Below are 20,827 nucleotides of genomic sequence, written 5' to 3' on the forward strand. Positions count from 1 at the left end.
AGTGAAGCAGTAGATACATGGCATACCTTGTCCTCCCAGCCAGGGCTGATTCTGATACCAGACTGCTGGCTCCACCAGTTATCTTGCTGGAACATGGCTCTGGGTACCAGGAAGCCACCAGGAAGCCACCAGGGAGATGGTGCTGCACTATACAGTAGTGAGAGCTCATGTATTGCTTCCCTGTTCCTGAAACCTGGCCCATGTCATGTGGCAGGAAGCTGGGCATTCCCTCATTGGGTATTCCTGGGGGTGGCACCATCAGAAGATGGTTATGGTGGGGAAGGGAAACTCTTCTGGAAGCATCAGGGCCCCTGGGCTAAGGATCCTGAAGCTGCTGTCTCACTCTGCAGCAGTGTGTGTTGCGGTACAGTGATTAAAGCAGCCGATGTGCATTTTGGATAACCTTCAGAGGGAGAAGTAGTTCATTCTGAAGGAAAAAGTTTTTGTTTACCATATAGTACCTATTCCAGTCACCATGGCGGTTGGTTATGCACTTCCATCTGCAGTGGTGGAGAAGGCTGGCAGCTGACCCAAGGAATGGCAGAGGCACACTGGGGTGTGGGTACAGGGCTGTATCCCAGGCAGGCAGAGGCACACTGGGGTGTGGGTACAGGGCTGTATCCCAGGCAGGCAGAGGCACACTGGGGTGTGGGTACAGGACTGTATCCCAGGCAGGCAGAGGCACACTGGGGTGTGGGTACAGGGCTGTATCCCAGGCAGGCAGAGGCACACTGGGGTGTGGGTACAGGGCTGTACCCCAGGGATGACAGGCAGCATGGAGCCACTGTACTGATAACCTGTGCACGAGCTCCAGTGATGTCAGCGGGGTCAGATTTGTGCTCTCTGCTGAGCAGCTCCCCAGGAACACGGGCTGGGGCAGTAGGGAGGGGGATGGTGAGCTCTAGGTGGGTCCAGTTTCCCCAAATGCCTCCTGACCCAGTTCTGTCACAGCACCTGCGTTTCCAAGTGCTCTGCAGCTGGAGTGCGGAGGGGGGATCCTGTTCCATGGTGCTTCTTCTGGCAGCTGCTGCAGGGTTGGGGAGCAGATCCTCTGCACAGGAGCTTAGTGCTCACTGGAGATGTGGTCTCAGTTTCTCCCTGCAGGCAGCCCCTCAGACCACAGGCAGCAGGGCTGCTGGGGGTGTTGCAGGTGCTGCCTCCCCTTCCTGGTCAGGACAGGGTGGTCCCCCCCCTGCCCATTGACTGTTCCCTGCAGGCCCAGCTGTCCTGTGTCTCCCTGCCCTGGTTCCTCCATCCCTGGTGAGCGGGCTCGCAGCCCCCAGCCGGGCCCTCGGCTTGGCTTGGCGCGGCGTTCCTGCGCTCCTCGCGCGGAGCCGAGGCCCCATGGCTGCTGCGGGGAGGAGCTGTGGCTGACGAGGCCTGAACTCCACTTCACCCGGGCCTGGCCCAGCTGCCTTCCCCCAGCTCTGTCCCCCAGCTTTGTTCTCCATGGAGCTCCCAGCTGGTGGAGGAGCTGTGGGCAGGGATGTGGAGTCAGAAGTTGGTTTCTGCTGACCTGAGCTTTGTAGGAGCCCGAAGGAGGAGCTGGGGAGGGCAGGCAGGGAGCAGCATTCCTCCTCCTGCCACGTCTGTCATAGTGGGTGCGCTTCTTGTGCTACAGGCAACGTGAGACTGGACTGTCACAGGGCAGTGCCACCCTCTATCCTCATGCCCCGTGTCGGGGCTGCTAGACACAGAGCCCTGAGAGCAGGACAGAGGCAGGGCCATGGTGACATGGGGGTGACTTTCTTCCTGTCCCGTCCTGAGTGTCTTTGCAGAAAAGAAGGAATAGAGGTGCAAGGGCTGCTGCTGCTGCAGTGCTGCATGTCCTGCAGAAGAAGCAGTGGCTGGTCTGGGACAAGAGCCACAGTTGCTGTCACACTGCGTTGTGATGGCCAGCTCTGAGGGTGGCATGGTGGCTGCAGCCATGGGGCAGACCCGTCACCGGCATTGGTGTGGTGGTGGGGCTGGGCTGGGTCTGGCTGGTTCTGTTCTGTTCTGTTCTGTTCAGGTGGTGCCTTCCCTCACACAGGTGACAGCCACAGATGCAGACAGTGGTGCATTTGGCTCCCTTTCCTACTCCATTGGCTCTGGCATCGGCAGCGTCATCCCCACCCAGTTCAGCATTGACAAGCACTCAGGGCAGCTGTGCACGGTGCAGCCCCTGGACCGTGATGAGGGCACGTCTGCCTATGACTTCACCATCACTGCTGTGGATGGGGTGAGTGCTGGCGAGGCTGCGCACGCCGTGCTGCTGAGCCAGCATTGTGCAGGAGATGCTGCTGTCCTTGCACTGTCTCTGATCTGGTGCCTCCGCAGGGCGGCCTGAACTCCATGGTGTATGTGAAGGTGTTCCTGGAGGACACGAATGACAACCGGCCGGTGTTCTACCCGCTGGAGTACGCTGCCAGCATCAGCACCCAGAGCATGCCGGGGACAGCCGTGCTGCGTGTCACTGCCCACGACAAGGACGAGGGGCTGAATGGGAGGGTGACATACCGCATCGTCCTGGGAAACTCGCCCCCGCTCTTCTCCCTCAACAAGGACACAGGTGAGATCTCAGGCAGCCAGAGCAGGCAGCGGTTGGAGCACTGTGATGAGGGAGGTATCAAAACCAGCCTGAGTGTCACTGCTTGGCCACCTCAGCAATGCAGTCTGTCTCCGGAGTACATCTGTTCTTCTCCCTGCCACATCTTTCCCTGCTAAACTTCCTTAGCCTCTGGTAACCCCTTCCCAGACTCAGTCCCTGACTTTTTGTTTCTGCTCCCTGTTCTGTTCTTCATTTGTCCTGTCTTCCTTCTTCTCTCCATTCCTCATCTCCAACTCACTGTGCCCTTCCTCTTCTGTGCTGATCACACAGCTGTATGATCAGGCTGTATCCTGATTCCTTTCTTGTTCCTGCCAGTCCCCTCTTCTCCAGCTCAGTTAACTCTCCTCTATAACTTTGTCACTCTTGATCCCACTGTTCTCATTGGCTGCATCTGCTCGAAGCCAGAGCAGTTTCTGCTGGGGAGGTGGATGCATGGGTATGTGATGCCAGGGACTCTCAGCAGGACAGGAAGGTGCACTGGGGAATCTGCGCTCTGGTTCTCAGTTCCCAGCAGGTGACTGGGAAAGTGACAAGCCCTACCAGTCCTACTAATGCAAGGCCACCTCCTTTGTAAGGCCTATCAACTATGGTCCTTCACTTCTATATCCCCGCCCAGATCGTCTCTGCCAGCCCAGGGCCTGCTTGCTGTGTTATGACACTCACCCTGTGCCCCAGATTGGAAGCCCTCTCCCTGCCTTTCCCTCTCCCAAGACCTGCCTTCTGGCTCATGTCCCACAGCCTGCACCACCGCTAAACTCAGAGCTGGCTGTAAGTGCGGAGGATTTGGGGAGGCTTTCCTGTGAGAGCTCCACTCATTCACTCCAGCTCCTCCGTGGTGGGCTCCCACTGTGATGCACATTGTTTTCTACCCCTTCTGGTCTGTCTTTTCCATCTTGTGGTTTGGCCTGTCCCCTGGTGCCGGGTGACAGGGGTGCAGCACAGTGCCGCATCAATGACTTTCTTCCTCAGGTGTCATTTCTCTGTCATGGTCTCTGAGCGGCAAAGCCAACACCCTGGTGCAGCTGGTGATCTCTGCTCAGGATGGGGGGGGCCTGCAGGCACAGCCAAATGCCCGGGTAAACATCAGCATCGTGGAGGGCACAGTCTCACCCCCTGTCTTTGAGCAAGCTCAGTACTTCTTCAGCGTGCCCGAGGACATGCCACAGGGCGCCACTGTGGGGGCTGTCCAGGCCCAGAACCCGCCAGGTATGGCCTTGTCCCTTTTGCGTGTTGCCACTTTCCCTGTCCCCACACCATCCTTGAGGTCCAGCATCCACCACACTTCCTCATGGAGTGGCTCTGCTTTGAGAGCTCCACACACTCACACCTGAGTGTGCACCCAGCTCAGCAGCTGTGCTCGCACAAGTGTGTAAGCACACCTGGGGTCTGTGCACATGGGCACAGTGCTGCTGCTCCCCTTGGACCACAGCTTCCGGACCCTGGGGCTGAGGCAGTAAGCTGGATGGCAGCTCATTCCTTCTGTCTCCGTCCTCTTGCCCACAGGTCATGCTGATGACATCTTCTATTCCATCTCCTCGGGGGACCCTCATGGCTATTTCTCCATCGACTCGGCCTCGGGGCAGCTCCGCACCAGCCTGCCTCTGGATCACGAGTCCCAGGCAGTTCTCATCCTGGATGTCCAGGCCCGGAGCGGCTCACCCCCTGCCTACAGCAACACGCGTGTGAAGATCTCCGTGTCAGATGTGAACGATAACATGCCGACATTCCCAACTCCCTCTGACTCCATCCTGCTGCCAGAGGCCACAGAACCTGGCACTACGGTCTACACCCTGCAGGCTGAGGACCGTGACAGCGGTGCCAATGGACAGGTGACCTTTGAGCTGCTGTCAGGGGGTGAGGGCACCTTCATCGTGGAGCGTGCCTCAGGGGCAGTGCGGCTCCTTGGGGCCCTGCAGTACGAGGCCATCTCAGCCTACAGCCTGGCCATCGTGGCCCGGGACAGTGGCATTCCCCAGCTCAGCTCCACCTTCACGCTGCTGGTGCACGTGCAAGCCGAGGACGACAATGGACCCATCTTTGACACTCTCACCTACCGTGTGGAGGTGCAGGAGGGTGTTCCTGTCTCCACCCGCTTCCTTCAGGTGAGGGCCCTGGCACACGATGTGGAACCCACGGCCCTTACCTACCACCTGCGTGCAGACGGGGATGCTGCCAGCTTCGGCATCGTGCCCGAGAGCGGCTGGCTGTACGTCAAGAGTGCCCTGGACCGGGAGACGCGGGACCTGTACGTGCTGACGGTGCTGGCCTCGGTGGGAGGCACCGGGGCTGCGGCAGACACACGGAAAACCGGCACCAGCACCGTGCGGATCAGCATCACCGATGAGAACGACAACAGCCCTCGGCTGAGCGAGGAGCGCTACTTCTTCACCGTGTCTGAGAACCAGGCTCCTGGCAGCACTGTGGGAAGGGTGATGGCAAGCGACCGGGACGCCGGGCAGAACAGCCGGCTCACCTACCGCCTGCTCCAGCACGACCCCAACTTTCTTATCCACACACAGACAGGTGAGAGACTCCTGTCTTCCTAGGTGGGGCTGTCTGGTGAGAAAGCCCAGGGCAGGGCAGCAGTGATGGCAGCCAGGCCAATGCAGCAGCAGAATATTCACCTTACTGCCCCCGCAGTGCTGGGCTCCAGCAACACACCTGAATAGCACGGCTGAGCACAGGCTCTGCTCTAATGCAGCTTGTGGGCTGAGCTGTGTCCCTGCTTATTAGTGTTCTCACTACTTGTGCCTGCCCCATTCCTGCAAGTATTCAAGGCCATGTTGGATAGGGCTTGGAGCAGCCTGGGATAGTGGAAGGTGTCCCTGTCCATGGCAGCAGGGTGAAACAAGATGGGCTTGAAGGTCCCTTCCAACCCAAACCCTTCTGGGATTCTCCCTCACAGGAGAGGTCAGCACCAAGCACAGCTTGGATCGGGAGCAGCAGTCCAACTTCCAGCTCCTGGTGATTGTGCAGGATGGGGGAGCACCGCCTCGCAGTGCCACTGGGACCATCTATGTCACTGTGCTGGATGAGAATGACAACGCTCCTGCTTTCCTCCACGTGGGCAGTGGTCAGGAGCTAACTGTGCAGGTAGGGGTGCAGGCTGGAGCACTGATGAGGCCTGGTGGCCTCTGGATGTGGGGGCAGGTGGTACTGCTGGGGAAAAGGGGGTGGGTAGGGGGACCCAGGAGAGCTGGGGTAGGAGATGAGCAGCCACGAGTTGGTTCCATGCAGCAGCCAGGACAGTTTGATAAATTTGAGATGTGGCAGGAGGGGCATGTCCTTGGGCAGGACAGAAATCCTGATGCACAGAGCAGGCAGGGACTCTGGAGGGTTCTGGCACAATCAGGACTAGCCGGTGGGCAGAAGCTCTTGGCTCACACATGCCTGTAGGGAGGAACAGCAAAAGGAGCCCTGAACCTGACACAGGTTCAGAGAAGAGCCAGGGTGAACATGGTGAGCAGGGAGATGCATGAGTCTATCACTCTCTAGGCCTGGGGATTTTGGGTACAGCCACTTGTCTTTCCTGGAGGTCAAGAAAACATTGTCCAGCTGGGCTTGGCATGCACAAGAGTTTTCTGTGAATCTGCTGTGTCTGCCAGCCAAGCTTTCCCTGCACACTCTGGTGGCAGCAGTCACTGGGCACTGCGTGTGCTGCAGACCCAGCTGCATGGGCACTGCTCAGGAGAACTGGGTGAGGACCTGCCCCGCAGCGAGGGCTTGTGGGAGCCAGCTGAGGGGCACTGGCAGCAGCAGAGCGGGATGGGCAGCCAGGGCCCTGGCCTCACCTGCTCAGCACAGAGCAGGGGCAGCCTGCAGCTAGGCAGCCATGCCCTCTCTGCACGTCCATTGCTGCATGTCAGGCTGTGTGTTCAAAGCCCCTGGCTCTGAGTGGTTCAGAAACACCACGTTGGTGACAGCCACCCTCTGTCACACGTCCTGCCTGAGCTGGGCACCCCAGACAGGTCGGAGCAGACAGGACTGTGTTGGTAGCCATCTGGGTGATGCAAGATCTGGGGACACTTTGCAGCTCCAGCCAGGCCTTCCCTGCTCATTGCTGCTTCCCTTCCCATCCTGGAGTGCAGTCATTCTTGCATGCCCTGCTCTGCTGGCAAAGCTGCTGGCAGGGCTTGCCCTGGGTGAGCACATCTCCCAGAGCCTAGAGGAGGTGAAGGGGGCACAGTAAGTCTTGCCCTCTCTCAGAGCAAGGCTCTGGGAGCAGAGCAGGCCAGGGACTAGCCGGCCAAAGTATGGCTGAGGGAGCACTGGATGGGCTCTGCGATATGGCATTGCTCCACCTGGCATCTGTTGGGGGCCCTTGTGGGGACACGTGTGACACACCACACGGCAGGTTCTGCAGCTGATCTCAGTGTCTGGGGGCACAAAGTGCTGAAAGGGCCCTGCTAGAGCTTGGGAGGGCTCGGCTCTTACAAAGAAACCATGAAAGCAGATGCGTCCTTCAGGGGACAGGACAGGGCTGAGATGGGTTCAGAGTTCTGAGGGCAGGTAAATGCTGCAGCAGCTCTGAGAAAACATCTGTTTGGGCACTTTGGTTTGGGCACTTTTGCTTGCAGGTGCTGGAAGCAGAGATAGAGAAGGGTGAAGTAACATAACAGCCCACTGTTAGCCATGTTTTGGATGTGGAAGAGACTTGGAGGAAGAAGTGAAAATGGGTGATAACACAAAGCTCCGTGATTTCTTGCAGACATGCTCAGGGCAGCGTTCATGTCAGTGTTCTTCAGGCAGAGCAGAGGAAGGTTCGGTGTCAGCACCTATGAGCACCAGCTGCAGCGTGCTGAGATGAAGCACTGGTGATGTGCTGGCAGTACAAGGGGTGCTTGCAAAGGGTCTGCAGTGATGGATCCTCCCAGGGAATGATTGCTAGGAGAGAGGAGAGGGATCAAAGGGAAGGAAGAGAGTGCCTGTTTTCACAGGGGGCATTGCCCTGGTGCTGGTGTTTTGCTGTATCCCCTCAAAGATGTGATGGTTGATGTCACTGGTCTATTCACAGCATTCAAGGTGAGGGCTCCCTGTGAAGAACTGTGGAAGGATCGTGTTCCACTGTTGGGTCGGGGAAGATGATAAGACATGAAATCACTGCTGCTAAGCAAGTTGCTGGAAAGCAACACAGATGGCACTTAGGGTTGGGCTCTGAACTGGCTGCTTCAGTTTGGGGAGAAGCCTGGAGCTTTGTGAATGTGCCACACCAGGCTCAGGGCAGGCAAAAAAGCAAATCAAATGCTGAGTTTAATTAGAAAAGAAACAGAGAATGAAAGAAAATATCATCACAAACAGCTCCAATTCTGCCCACACTCTCTGTCTGGTTCCATTCCCTAAGTGAGTAGAAGTGATAGAAACTGTTTAGAAAAGGATGTTAGTGGGATCTCTGGCAGATAATGGTTCCAAGAAGAAATAAAACATTTTTTGGCATGGACAAAGTTGCAGAAATATCACAAAGGTGTGCACAGAGTCATGGGGAAATGAGAAGTTGCTTTTTTCATAACACAAGGCTGGGCAGCTCCATAAGAACTGACCAGGCAGCAGGTTTAAAATAAACACAGGCAGCATTTCTTCATGCAGAATGTAATTAAATTGTGAAATCATTGTCCAGAGTTGCATGGGTTCAAAACTAGATGAATTCATGGAAAGAAAAAAATCCATCAAAGGCTGATGAGCACAAATATGATCTGTGGCTCAGGAAGTGTCTGAGCCACAGTGGGCTGGGAGCCGGGGAAGTTCACAGGAGGATTGTTCCATACGTACCATGTTTCTCACATTTCTGTACGTCCACTGCCAGCCCCTGCTGGAGCTGTGCTTGTGGCCAGAAGGGCTCTGTAAGCCTGGGACCCGGCTGGTGTTTGCAGCAACCTTTGGGGAGGGTGGGCACACCCAGATATGCCCACATGGCCACTGTCTCCCCAGTGTGCATGGGCAAGCCCACTGCCATTGCTGCTTATTCCTGTCTGTGTGAGTGCACTGGCGTTCGTACATGTGGGTGCTGCTCATGTAACTCCTCTGACATGTCTGCTTTTCTCAAAGGGCTCTGATTCCTCGTGGAAGGGAGTCTGTCCCTGCTGCTGAGTAGGAGCCTCTCAAGTCTGGGTTGAGGGCAGTGGGGGCAGATGTTGCCCCGGCCTGTGGCAGGGAGAGGTTGGAAGGAGCCTCTGAAGCGTGGCCCCATGTCGAGGTGTCCATGCAGACCTTCCTTTCATCAGGGGCCAGGCTATATTTAGGTCTGTGCCTCCATCACTGCTGTGAAATGCTGTTCCAGATTCCTTGATCTGGTACTAGAAAACATCTCTTCATTTCCAGCCTAAACTAATTTCTGACCATTTTATACTCATTTGTTCTTGTGCCAATATTGTGTTTTTGCTTAAAAAGCTGTCCTCTCTCCCTGGAATTTCCCTCCCTCTCCCAGTGTTTACAGAGCACAGTCCCAGCACTGCCTAGCCTGGCTGAACGAGTTCAGCTCCTCTGGTCTCCCCTCCCAGGGCTTCAGCACAGTGCCAGCAGCTTGGGCAATAGCTCTGGCCCTCACCTCTACCCAGAAACCTGCATCCTCTTCTCCAGAGTCATGCTTAGATTCCACTTGTCCCTTTCCTAAATGTATTAAGTGGCACAGATCACCCTGCACAGTTGGGTCTGGGAGGGTGGTCTCTGCCACAGGATGTGCTGATGGGATGGGAATGTGAGGTCTGTCCCCTTGAGGTGGGAATTTGGCATATGCTGGGGTGGAAGGAACAGCAGAGCCTGTGCCAAGTGGGAATCCTGTTCCACCAAAGAGTGTGTGCTGGAGGGCGCAGGTCTGCAGCAGGGAGGGGGTCTTTCCTGAGGAGGATTCCAAAACCTGACAGGTGCTGAGGGACAGTGGTGGGGGTGCATCCAGTTCCATAGCTATCCACAAAAGGTGTGCAGTGCTGTAATGTGTGGTCTCAGTGGCAAAGGAAGTAGCTCCCCTCAGGACACGAGGTTACCTGAGCACATGTGATTGATGTCTCAATGGTCTTGTGCTGCACTGGCATAAACTGGGGGTCTAAAGTACCTACAGACAGGCAGTGCTACCCAGGAACAAAGGAGAGAAGGGAAAAGCCCCAGGCTGAGGTACCTGAGCCCCAAAAGATCTGCCAGCTGCACTTCTAGAGGTGGGAAACCTCCCTGGCTGACTGTGGGAGCTGAGAAGATCCCTGTCTGTGGCCAGGGAGGCTGGCACTGGGCTGTCAGGGCTCACACGTTGGCATTTCCAGCTGAGGTGTTTGTTGGGGCAGGGAGGACCCAGGACTGTTGTGGAGCCCTGCACTGACCTGCCTGCAGAGGCTCTGGGTGTACCACGGGTGAAGCAGTGCCCTCCTCCAGTGTGCCCCCACCCTGCCCAGTGGCTTGTGATGGGACAGAAGGGGAGGAGGGCTGGTGAGGCAGAACCTCCCCTGGCCAATTGCTGTGGGCTCCTCTGTGTTCCCCGCCTCAGGCACAGCTTGGGGGTGCTGCAGGGAGTCTGTGTTGTGGGTAAGGTGTAGGGCTGGTGCAAGATGGTGCAGCCTCATGCCATGCTTGGGGGCTGTGGGGTGATCTGAGCAGTTCTCTGTGCCACTCAACTACTCCCTGGGCCATGCTGCAGGTGCTGGAAGAGAAGCCATCGGGACTGCTGGTCGCCTCCCTGCAGGCCAAGGACCCTGACGAGGGGGAGAACGGGACCATCATCTACTCCCTGATAGGTATGAGCTGCAGAACTGGCAAACCTGTGCTGCTCTGCCCGGCAGCCATCACCCAGGCAGATGAGTGCCCACTGCCCGGGATCCCCACACACACTCCCCTCCTTGGCACCCTCCCCTGGCCTCCCTCTGCCATGCTTCCCCCAGCCATGCTCCCCTCTCTCTGCAGGAGCCTGGGCAGAGCGTTTCACTCTGCATGTGGCTACCGGAGAGCTGCGGACGGCCACGGTTCTGCGGCGGGCGGAGCGGGCCGAGTACATCTTCACGGTGACAGCCAGCGACCGCGGCGCGGCGCCTCACAGCACCTCAGCCATCGTCCGTGTCCAGGTACCCGAGCCCCTCCTGTCCCTGCACGCCAGCTCCTCTTGTCCCTGTGCCATCTGCCCGCACTTGCCGCTTGGAGGACACCATCCATACTTGGCAGCCTTTCTCCCCACCTCCTCATCCCCTGGGCACCCTCTGCTCAGCTGTTGATCCAGCCCTAAAATCCACAGGGAGAACCTGGACGGGAAGGGATGAGCCTGCACGTGTTCTCATGTCCAAAGAACTGCCAATTGCAGTTCTGCCTTCTCCAGGCTTTAGATGGCCAACCCTGTCCTAGATACCCTGGTGTAGGAAAGACATCAGAGGTTCCCTGCACAGAGACTTCCACTCTTCCCAGTGTCTGCTGAAACCAGTGTTCTGATCTGCAGGGCGTTTATTCTGACCTGCAGGGTGCCCCTCATGTCTGTGTCACTTTGGTACTCCCTGCCTGGTGCTGCTCAGACAGCTACATCCTTTCTTTACTGTTAGTGATGAGCTTCCTTTTACAGCAGAGACTCCGGTTCCCCCCACCAAGGCGCTCCCACTGAACATTGTTTCAAATCTTCTCGTCCATGTCCTTGCAGTTGCCAAGGTCATTTGACTGTCCTTGCCGTGCCACCTCTACCAGCCCTGCCCGTTGCTCCCTTGAGCCAGCTGGTCTCTCAGTCCTTTGTCACACAGCCATCCCCACTCTGTGCCTCTCCCTCGCTAGTGTGGGAGCTCCAGAGCTGAGTTCTAGCCCAGGTGGGTGTGATATACCACGTTCCCTTGAGGAGTGGAGCCTGGTGTTAGCCTGCCACAACTGCCTTCAGCCACCAGCAGCATGTTTTATACCATTTCCTTTTTCCACTATGTATGTAACTGTTCCTGTCGTCAGAGCTGTTCTGCAGCCTCCAGAGCACTGAGGCTAGGCTGAGCATCCCCATCATGCTGGTTTGCATCCCTGTAATAGATATTTGCTTGACAGACACTGCGTTTGATCCCCTCTGGGCTGACAGGTTTGTTGTTACTCCCATTTTCCTCAGTTCCTTGACAGGAATGTGCTTCTTCAGTGGGTTTTCCCTTCAGGTCATACTGTGGTGGCCTTTACAGCATCATCTTTCCCATCTGCAAGTGCACCTCATGCCCAAATTAACTCCAGTATCTTGAACAAAACTAGTGATAGTGTTTATTTATCTTGGGGTCATACTGGGTTCTCTTTCTGTGCCTCCCATCAGGATGAGCGTGACCTCTCTTTTTATTCACTCTTGCTTATGTTTGCAGAACTGTTTCTGCTGCCGTCCATTGCCTTTGCAGGTTCGGACCCAGTCACAGAGCCCGAGAGTGGCTGAGGGAAGGCACCTGTGAAGGTCACCTTCTCCAGCCCCCTATTCAAATGCGGTTGTCTGGGTGACTTCTGGCTGTCTCCAAGGCTGGAGACTCCATAGCGTGTGGGCAACTAGTGCCAGGATTCAGGCACCCTCACAGTGAAAAGTGTATTCTGAGGAGCAGAAGGACCCTCCTGTGTTCCATGGTGTGCCCAGCCCCCTGTGCGTGCCCCTCACTCCTTCCTCTCCTCACAGGTGTTGCCATCCTCCCGTGTGCTGCCCCGGCCCGATGCCACCGTGCTGACCCTGCATCCTCTCGAGGGGGTCAAGCCAGGGTCTGTGATTGGTTCAGTGGCCCCCCTGGATGCCCCTGCACGAGGACAGCTGACCTACACGGTGGTAGGAGGTGGTGGGGATGGCACCTTTGTGGTTGACAGTATGACAGGGGAGATTTACGCTGCCCGTGAGCTGGACTATGAAGCTGGGGCACGGCACGTGCTCCAAGTGAGTGCTGAGGACACGCAGCACGGCTATCCCTCCAGCAGGTTGGTGCTGGTCCACATCCACGTGCAGGACTGCAATGATCAGGCACCCACCTTCCCCGAAGACCCCATTACCATTGTGGTGCCTGAGAATGCCCAGGCCGGCTCCTCCATCTTCACCTTCCAGGCGCTGGATGGGGATGGAGTGGGCCCCAACAGCCAGGTGCGCTATGCTCTGCTGCACCTGGAGCCACCCGGAGCCCCCTTCCAGCTCGATGGCCGCTCGGGGCAGCTGACCCTGCGCCAGGGCCTCGATCGGGAGGCCGCTGCCTCCTTCCTGCTGGTGGTGGAGGCCACAGACCAGGCCCGCAACGTCAGCCAGCGCCGCTCGGCCGCCGTCACGGCCCGCGTGTTCGTCACCGACGAGAATGACAATATGCCTGTCTTCCTCTCCCCGGCCACCGTCAGCGTCATGGAGGACCAGCCCACGGGCTTTGTGGCACTGCACGTGGTGGCCCAGGACAGCGATCTGGGAGAGAACGGACGTGTGAGCTACTCCTTGCGAGCAGGCAACGCTGATGGCCGCTTCCACCTCAACCCCAGCACTGGTGAGGGCTGGGGGCTGCAGAGGTGGTGGCAGGGATCCTGGGAATTGGAGGCTGAGGAGGGTGCAGGGGTACAGGAGGATGTTGCACGGTGTGTGGGAGGAGGGTGGGCTGGGGAGCCCAGAAGGAGATTGGGGGTGCAAGGAGTCCCAAGCACAGCATCTGACTGGCAGAGTGCTGCTGTCTCCTGAAACCCACGTGTCCTGCAGCTCAGTGCCTGCAGCCACATAGTAGTTCTGAGGCATAATGCCCAGTGCCACTGGTGCCAGCTTGGCCCTCTCCTGTGCCCACAGGTGCACTCTCCATCGTGCGGGCCCTGAACCGGGAGGAGGTGGCGCAGCACAACCTGACGGTGGTGGCCACGGACCACGGCTTCCCACGCCTCTCGGCCACACAGCTGCTGTCCGTGCTGGTGCTGGACGTCAATGACGAGGCTCCTGTCTTTGAGAAACCTGAGTACGAAGCCCTCATCATGGAGAACCTGCCGGCCGGCAGCCCAGTGCTGCAGGTGCTGGCCACGGACCGGGATCTGGGTGAGGATGCAGGCGATTGTGAACTGCCCAGTTCAGTCAGGGCCTGTCTGGAAATGCAGCCCCAGGTCTGGGCATAGACCCTGCTCCCTTCTGCCAGTCTGGAGAGCCTGGCTGACCAGAGGGAAGGATCAGCACCTGGCCTGAAGGTGGGAGCAGGGCTGAATCCTGGGAGAGGGTGGGAATGGAACTAGGACTGTGGTTCCCTCTGGTTCCCTGGCCCGTGGCCTTTGTTCTGTGGGTTCTCCTTTGCCCATCTGGCCTCCCAGCAGCTGGGTTAGGCTGGGACCCCCACACACACCTCTGCCACCAGGGAGCAAGCCCACCCTCTCACGCAGCGTGTGGGCCCCAGGTGAGAGCCAGGGGGTGCAGGACTGGGAGCCAAACGAGGCGCTGGGGCTGCTGCAGGGCTGCCTTCAGAGCACCTTTGTGCCCACAGGTGCCAATGGGCAGGTGTCCTATGGGGGTCTCTCTGGGGGGCCGTTCTCCATCCACCCACAGACGGGGCTCATTGTCACCACGCGTCCCCTGGACCGGGAGGAGCAGGAGCAGCACGTGCTGACAGGTAAGCAAGGGGAGGCAGCAGGCAGGGGGTCAGTGGGGGTACACAGGGACTCCCTGCTGCTGGTGTGGGGAATGTTGCAGAGGGCAGGCCATGGGGAGGGAGAGAGGGGCTGTGGGGCACAGCGGGGCTGTGGGGTGGTTTGGGGTTGCAGGAATGCTGATGCTCCCATGCCTGGCTGCCCCTATGGGTGCCTGGGTGTTGGCACACAAGCGCCATGGCTGTAGCTCCCAGTCAAGGCAGCCTCTGGTGCTCTCACTGTCCTGCAGTCTACGCACGGGACGCCGGCCTGCCGCCCAGCCTCACCAAGGCCACGGTGTGGGTCACGGTGGGGGATGAGAATGACCATGCACCCCACCTGGAGAGTGAGTCCTGCTCCGTGGAGGTTCCTGAGAACCAGAGTCGTGTGGCACTCTTCACCCTGCGGGCCACTGATCCTGATGGTGGGGAGAACGGACGCCTGGAATACCGGGTGGCAGGTGAGATGCACTGGGAGTATGGGACTGGCCAAGGACTTCTCCTTGGGCTTCCCTGGATCTGGGGACATCCACTGCAGCAGTCCCATTCCACACCAGTTCTCTCCTGCTGCAAACTGCACAGCATTGCTGTCATCTCTCAGCTCTCTGCCCCCAGTGAAGAGCGCCCTAAGATCTCGACAGGCTGCACTGCTCATTCCCCAGGCTTGTGTCTAGTTCCTCAGGCTTAGACCAGTGCCACACCTCTCCTGGCTGCTCTGACCTTTTAATTCATAGGTTGCCAAGTCAGATTTTTGCTGTATCCTGTCACAGGCTGCCTGGCAACTCCCCAGGGCAGCAGCACTAGCCTGTGAGTGGTTAGAGTCAGTTCTTCATATGGAGGTAGCCCAAGGAATTTGCTCCCACTGGGGCTCACTCTGCCACCCTGCCAGATCCCGTGGTTCTGGGCTTCATGCTCTCTGGGGCCTTTCTCATTCCAGTTACAGGCATGCTGCATGGTTACTCCCACTCTTCTCTTTTAGGTGGAGACCCTGGGCAGGATTTCAGCCTAGACCCCGTCTCTGGTGTCCTCTCAACCGCACATGCCCTCGACCGGGAGCAAATTGCTTCCTACAGCCTCACTGTAGTGGTGCAGGACCACGGCTCCCCACCCCGCAGTGCCACCATGTCGGTGACTGTGCAGGTGTTGGACCTCAATGACAATGCACCCAGTTTTGCTCAGGCCAGCTACACGGTGGAGGTGCCAGAGGACTTGCCAGTCGGTGCCCTGGTGCTGCAGCTGGTGGCTGAAGACCCGGATGAGGGCACCAATGGGCAGGTCTCCTACTACCTGGGCAACGAGTCGCTGGGCATGTTCCAGGTGGAGCCGCAGAGCGGGCGCATCCGCAGTGCCCAGGCACTGGACCGGGAGCGCCAGCCCACCTACAGCTTCCTGGCCAAGGCGGTGGACTCGGCCCCGTGGGAGCCCAAGAGCGCGGCTGTGCGTGTCACCGTCGTGGTGCAAGATGTCAACGACCATGTTCCGGCCTTCCTGCACAGCCCGCTCACCGTCAACCTGTCCCGCCACACGCCACTCAAGCAGGTGGTGGCCACCATGAGGGCCGAGGACAGGGACGCGGGTGCCAATGCCTCCATCCTGTACCGCTTTGCCACCCCCAGCTCCGCCTTCGCCATCAACTCCTACACGGGGGACATCCAGCTGCTGCAGCCCCTGGGCTCCCTCAGCCAGCGCCAGCGGACGCTCTTCGTGCTGGCCATGGACCTGGGGCAGCCGGCGCTCTCCTCCACAGGGGTGGTGGTGATCCACGTGCAGGAGGAGCCCTACCGGGGCCTGCGCTTTCCTCGCAGCACCAGTGATGTGGCCCTGGCCGAAAACGCCGCCCCAGGTACCCACTGGCAGTGACCAGAAAGTGCTGTGATGGAATGGGATAGAGCACAAGGGGAGGTGGGAGCAGCACTGTGGGGAACTCTGACGAGAGAGCACTGTGGGGTCTGGGGAAGTCCTGTCATGCTTTGGGCAGACCCAAGGAACTGCAGGGTCTGCGTGGTGCCCAGGCTGGTCAGGTTGGTGTCCCTGTAGGCTGGCCTGAGTGTGTTCAGATCACTGTAGGCAGCCACAGGTGTCCAAGTGCTCCCAGAAGGTCTCCAGGGTCACAGAGAGACCACTGAGGAGTTGTGGACAGGCACCATGACACCAGGCTCCCAACCCAACATTAACCTTAGATCTTCAGTCCCCTGTCACAGTGTCCTCAGGCAGAGCAGTGCTCCTGTGGTACAGCACAATGTGCCCTGCATCACCTGACCCTTTGCCATGTGCTGCCAGGCTCCACTGTCTCTTCATAACCTTTTACTCTCCCAGGCACTGAGGTGGCAAGTGTCCAGGCCATGCACATGGGCGGCTCCTCAGGGCACATCACCTACAGCATCATCAGTGGCAACGAGAGGAACACCTTCCTGATCCAGCCCAGCTCAGGTACAGCTCCAGGAACACTTGGGGAGCTCTGCTCATGCCTGCTCAGGTGCTCGGGGCCCCCAGGGCACAGAAGCACTGTCCACACTCAGTACCAGTTAGGTGAGAGGTGTTAGTAATGGAATGTGGACACTGCCCTGTCACTGGCCAGAGGCTGTTAGCACTGCTCCTAGTGCAATTATGATCCCCCATAATTAGACCTTTTCCCAAAACCTCAGAGAGCAGGGTTAGATGGGATTTTGGGAAGACATTCTTCCCTGTGAGGGTGATGAGGCTCTGGCACAGGTTGCCCAGAGAAGCTGTGGCTGCCCCATCCCTGGAAGTGTCCAAGGCCAGGCTGGACAGGGTTGGAGCAACCTGGGATAATGGAAGGTGTCCCTACGTGCCCATAGGAATGTTGTCAATTAGTTCAGAGCATCCTGCTGGCTGCCCTCCTCCTCCTCAGGTGGGACAGCATCACCACCTTGTCGCTCCAGCAGCCTGGCTGCCCACGGTTCAGGTTGGTGGCAGTGGGTGTCTGTCCTCAGAGCACTTTGTCAGGCTCTGACTGGACTCAAAGCTGCAGTGAGGTGTCTCTGGCTTGGAGCTGGATGAGCTTATGTCATGGTAGGAACAGCTCTTTCAGCTCCACACCTTCGGGGTGTCTCCATATGGGAGAACTGTCACATGCTGTATGCCAGCAGGGACTGCCTGTCCCAGCAAGATGTGGGTGTTATCACTCAGGGCAGCTCTTGAGAATGATGAGAAGCTGGCGGTGTGGGGAGGGCTTGGAAGAGCTCAGCGTGTCTGTCCTGTCCAGCTGAGAATGGATGGGTGGAGGGAGGGATGGATGGATGGATGGATGGATGGATGGATGGATGGGTGGAGGGATGGATGGATAATGGATGGATGATGGATGCTGCTGCTATATCACTCCCCCCTTCCCTCCATTGCCCCTCCCAGGTGCCATCTCAGTGCAGGACTCCAGTAGCCTGGACTTCGAGGCCAGCCCCCGGCTGCGCCTGGTGATCCAGGCAGAGACTACAGCTTCCTTTGGCTTTATGGCCATAAACCTCAACCTCCAGGATGTGAATGACAACCTGCCCCGCTTCCAGCTGCAGAACTATGTGGCATTCATCTGGGAGTCACAGAGCTACGACTCACCTGTCATCCAGGTATGACAGGGCACAGACAGGAACATCTGAGCCCTGGCCTGGCTGGAGTTATGGGATGGGGCCTGCATGGGCCTGGGGTTGGCACCAGCACACAAGTCCTGCCTCAGGGGCTTTACAGCTGAATCTCATGTGGCTTTGCAGGTGCTGGCAGATGATCTGGACCAGGGAGTGAATGGGCAGGTGACTTATGCCATCAACCAGTCCCTGCCAATGCCAGGCTTGTACCACATTGACCCTCAGACTGGCACCATTACCACTGCTGCCATCCTGGACAGAGAGATCTGGTCTCAGACCCGGTGAGTGCAGCCAAGCTAGGGGATGCCAGGACAGGGACAGAGCTGTGGAGCACAGCCCCGGGGCATGGGGAACACTGTTCTTGGTGCCCCCAAAGCTGTCCCAGCCTGGCTGTGAAATGGCTCTATCAAGCAGCACAGCTGAGGGTCAGTGGGAGTGAAGGACACAGGAGCCAGATGGCCAAGATGAGCCCACGCACAGCTCAGTCGGGTCTCTACAGAGCTGAGGAGATTGTGAGAGGGCCCTAGGTTCATCCATTCCCCTTCCTGCCTCCTTAATCCGCACTGCATCTGCTCAATTTCTTCCACTTCCAAGCACAGGACCCTTGTGTCCTGCCACATGGCTCCAGACCCCTGCACTGGCTCCCCCAGATGTCCCCTTGCATCCAGACAGGTCCTCTGGGCCCCTCACCATATGTGCACGCTCTGGACACATCCATCCACACATATGTGAAATGCTGGCAAACACCCCGCCATGAATCTGAGGTTTCTCCTGCCCTTTCCCACACAGCTTGTTCAGACGAGGACCCCAAGTTTGTGTTCTCTCCCTCCACATGTGCCCCCATGGCTGGGGGTTCCTCTGCCCTCTTCCCTGTTGGGGGAGTCTGGGGTATTCCTTCCATCCACACACCCCTCGCCATTCCAGAGAGGCTCCAGGTGTTCCCCAGCAGCCAGAGAGCCCCAGACACCTGCCTGCACCCCGCAAAGTGCTCTACCTGCACCCACACACCTTCCAGACTTCAACACATGCCTTAGGTGTGCAAAAACCTGCTGCTGTGCCCCACCATGCTCTCCATGTACCACACCCACTGCCCCACATGTGCTCTCCAAATCACGGAACCATTGAGGTTGGAAAGGACATCTGAGATTATTGAATCCAGCCTGTGACTGGTCACCACCTTGTCAGCTAGACTAGAGCACTGAGTGCCACATGCAGTCTTTTCCTAAACACCTCCAGAGGATGCACTGCACAGATCCGTCACCCCAGAGTCTGAGCTGCTGTGCATTTCCCCACCACACGCACACGCTCCAGGCCCGTGCACACCTGCAGGTCACGTCCCAGGTGTGATGGAGGTGTGCAGTGCACATCCCAGGAACTGTACATGGGTGACGTGCTCCCTCACATGTGTGGACACACATCTGACCCTCATGCCTGCCCACAGCCTGGTGGTGACAGCGATGGACCGAGGAACACCACCGCTGATGGGCTCAGCCACGCTGACCGTGGTGGTGATGGACATCAATGACAATAGCCCTACCATCCCGGTCCCCTGGGAGATCCGTGTCCCTGAGAGTGAGTGCCGTAGCACGGAGGGCCAGAGCTGGGGTACGATGGGCACCATGGGGTGGGGAGGAGCCCCAGGGAGGCCAGGCCAGTCCCTGTCAGGAGCTGAGTCACACTGACCTGCTGAAGCCCCCCAGCTCTCCAGCATGACCCTTGTGCTGTTGCTGTGTCCTGAGGGTGCAACCTGAATTACCAACTCAGCCCTGGCCGCTGCCCCATGTCTGGGACTCTGGGTGCAGACACCTGCCCTGCCGGCTCACTGTCTTCAGCCAGTATGCCCTGTGCCCATGCCATACCTCCACCTGTCCTGCCAAGCCCCCAAGACCTTCGTCTTCCCCCCGGCATTCCCCTCTCCCATGGCATTTTCCCCGCTTCCTGGTGCTCAGGCTCTGGATTGAGCTGGTTTCCCACCAGGTGAGCCTGCTGGGCAGGGATGGGTCTGTTCACTCACGTGTCTGCTCCCCACAGACACACTGCTGGGCACCCAGATAGCCCAGCTGACTGGGAACGACGTGGACTCAGGCCCTGCACTTTCCTACACGCTGCTGCTGGAGGGGGACGTGGCAGACACCTTTGGGGTGCTGCGCTACGGGGGCCACATTGCCCTGACGGGGCCGCTGGACCACGAACAGCGCAGCCGCTACACCCTGACCCTGCGCGCCTCTGACACGCGCCACGAGACTGAGGCCAACCTCACCGTCCTTGTGGAGGATGTGAATGACAATGTGCCCACCTTCACCCAGGTTTTCTATCAGGTACATGCACCAGGTGTGCCAGCCAGCAGGGGCCATCCCACACAAGCCCTCTGCAGCTCCTGCCTGGCCCACCTGCCCTTACAAAGCAAGAATGGATCTGAGCCCCTTCTGGTCCCACTCTCTGACCCACATCTACATCCAGGCATCCCTCATGCTGTCACTGTGGCATAAAAGGAGTTGAAACCTGGCAGGTGACCCTGGGACCAGCCCCTGCAAGGGGCACAGCTGGATGCAGGGGGTCCAGCAGAAATGGATGAGCACAAGGGGGAGGCCAGAGGGGGTGGGAAACGGGTCACAGCCCAGACAAGTGTTTGTGGCGAGACATGGGTAGGTCCCTGTTGAAGACTGACTTGGGCAGTGTGTGCTGCAGCCATGAAGCCCAGGCAAGGGGCTGGGGAGCCCCAGGAATGCTTGAAGGGTCTAGGAGCACAAGCCTCTTGCTTGTGATTTCCATGGCCAGTGAGAGGATGGGTGCCCCTGGCTTTGGCTGCCTGGCCAGCCCCAGACCCCCATCCCAGGGATGCTGGGGGCTCTCTGCGGGGTGGAACCAGGTGCTGACTGGGGTTTCCTCCTCTTCCAGGTGCTGCTGCCAGAGCACACACCTGCTGGCAGTGTCATCCTCACTGTGAGTGCAACAGACCCCGACTCAGGGAGCAATGGCGACATCACCTTCCACCTGGCTGTGCCCAGCCCTGATGTTGCCATCGACCCCAGCAATGGTGCGTGGGCTTGGTGCTCTGTGTGCCTCTCTCATGGGTCAATCTAAGGTTGCCTGTGGAGGGGAGTGCCCCCGTCCTGCCTCTG

General features: G+C 58.4%; 1 protein-coding gene across 1 annotated transcript in view; it reads left to right on the forward strand.

The window, feature by feature from the left end:
* DCHS1 (dachsous cadherin-related 1) overlaps positions 1-20,827 on the forward strand; it is a 41,311-nt gene that overhangs the window by 16,673 nt on the left and 3,811 nt on the right. The window contains exons 3-20 of the mRNA XM_038148689.1: positions 2,033-2,221; positions 2,320-2,551; positions 3,560-3,796; positions 4,094-5,113; positions 5,496-5,683; positions 10,209-10,305; positions 10,472-10,629; positions 12,168-13,002; positions 13,293-13,532; positions 13,969-14,094; positions 14,361-14,570; positions 15,089-15,952; positions 16,426-16,539; positions 17,479-17,690; positions 17,832-17,986; positions 19,147-19,277; positions 19,737-20,023; positions 20,604-20,742. Of these exons, the coding sequence (XP_038004617.1) occupies positions 2,033-2,221; positions 2,320-2,551; positions 3,560-3,796; positions 4,094-5,113; positions 5,496-5,683; positions 10,209-10,305; positions 10,472-10,629; positions 12,168-13,002; positions 13,293-13,532; positions 13,969-14,094; positions 14,361-14,570; positions 15,089-15,952; positions 16,426-16,539; positions 17,479-17,690; positions 17,832-17,986; positions 19,147-19,277; positions 19,737-20,023; positions 20,604-20,742 (5,434 nt within the window). The remainder of the gene's footprint in view (positions 1-2,032; positions 2,222-2,319; positions 2,552-3,559; positions 3,797-4,093; positions 5,114-5,495; positions 5,684-10,208; positions 10,306-10,471; positions 10,630-12,167; positions 13,003-13,292; positions 13,533-13,968; positions 14,095-14,360; positions 14,571-15,088; positions 15,953-16,425; positions 16,540-17,478; positions 17,691-17,831; positions 17,987-19,146; positions 19,278-19,736; positions 20,024-20,603; positions 20,743-20,827) is intronic.

This window comes from Motacilla alba, chromosome 1, assembly GCF_015832195.1.
Source record: "Motacilla alba alba isolate MOTALB_02 chromosome 1, Motacilla_alba_V1.0_pri, whole genome shotgun sequence".
Classification (NCBI taxonomy): Eukaryota; Metazoa; Chordata; class Aves; order Passeriformes; family Motacillidae; genus Motacilla; species Motacilla alba.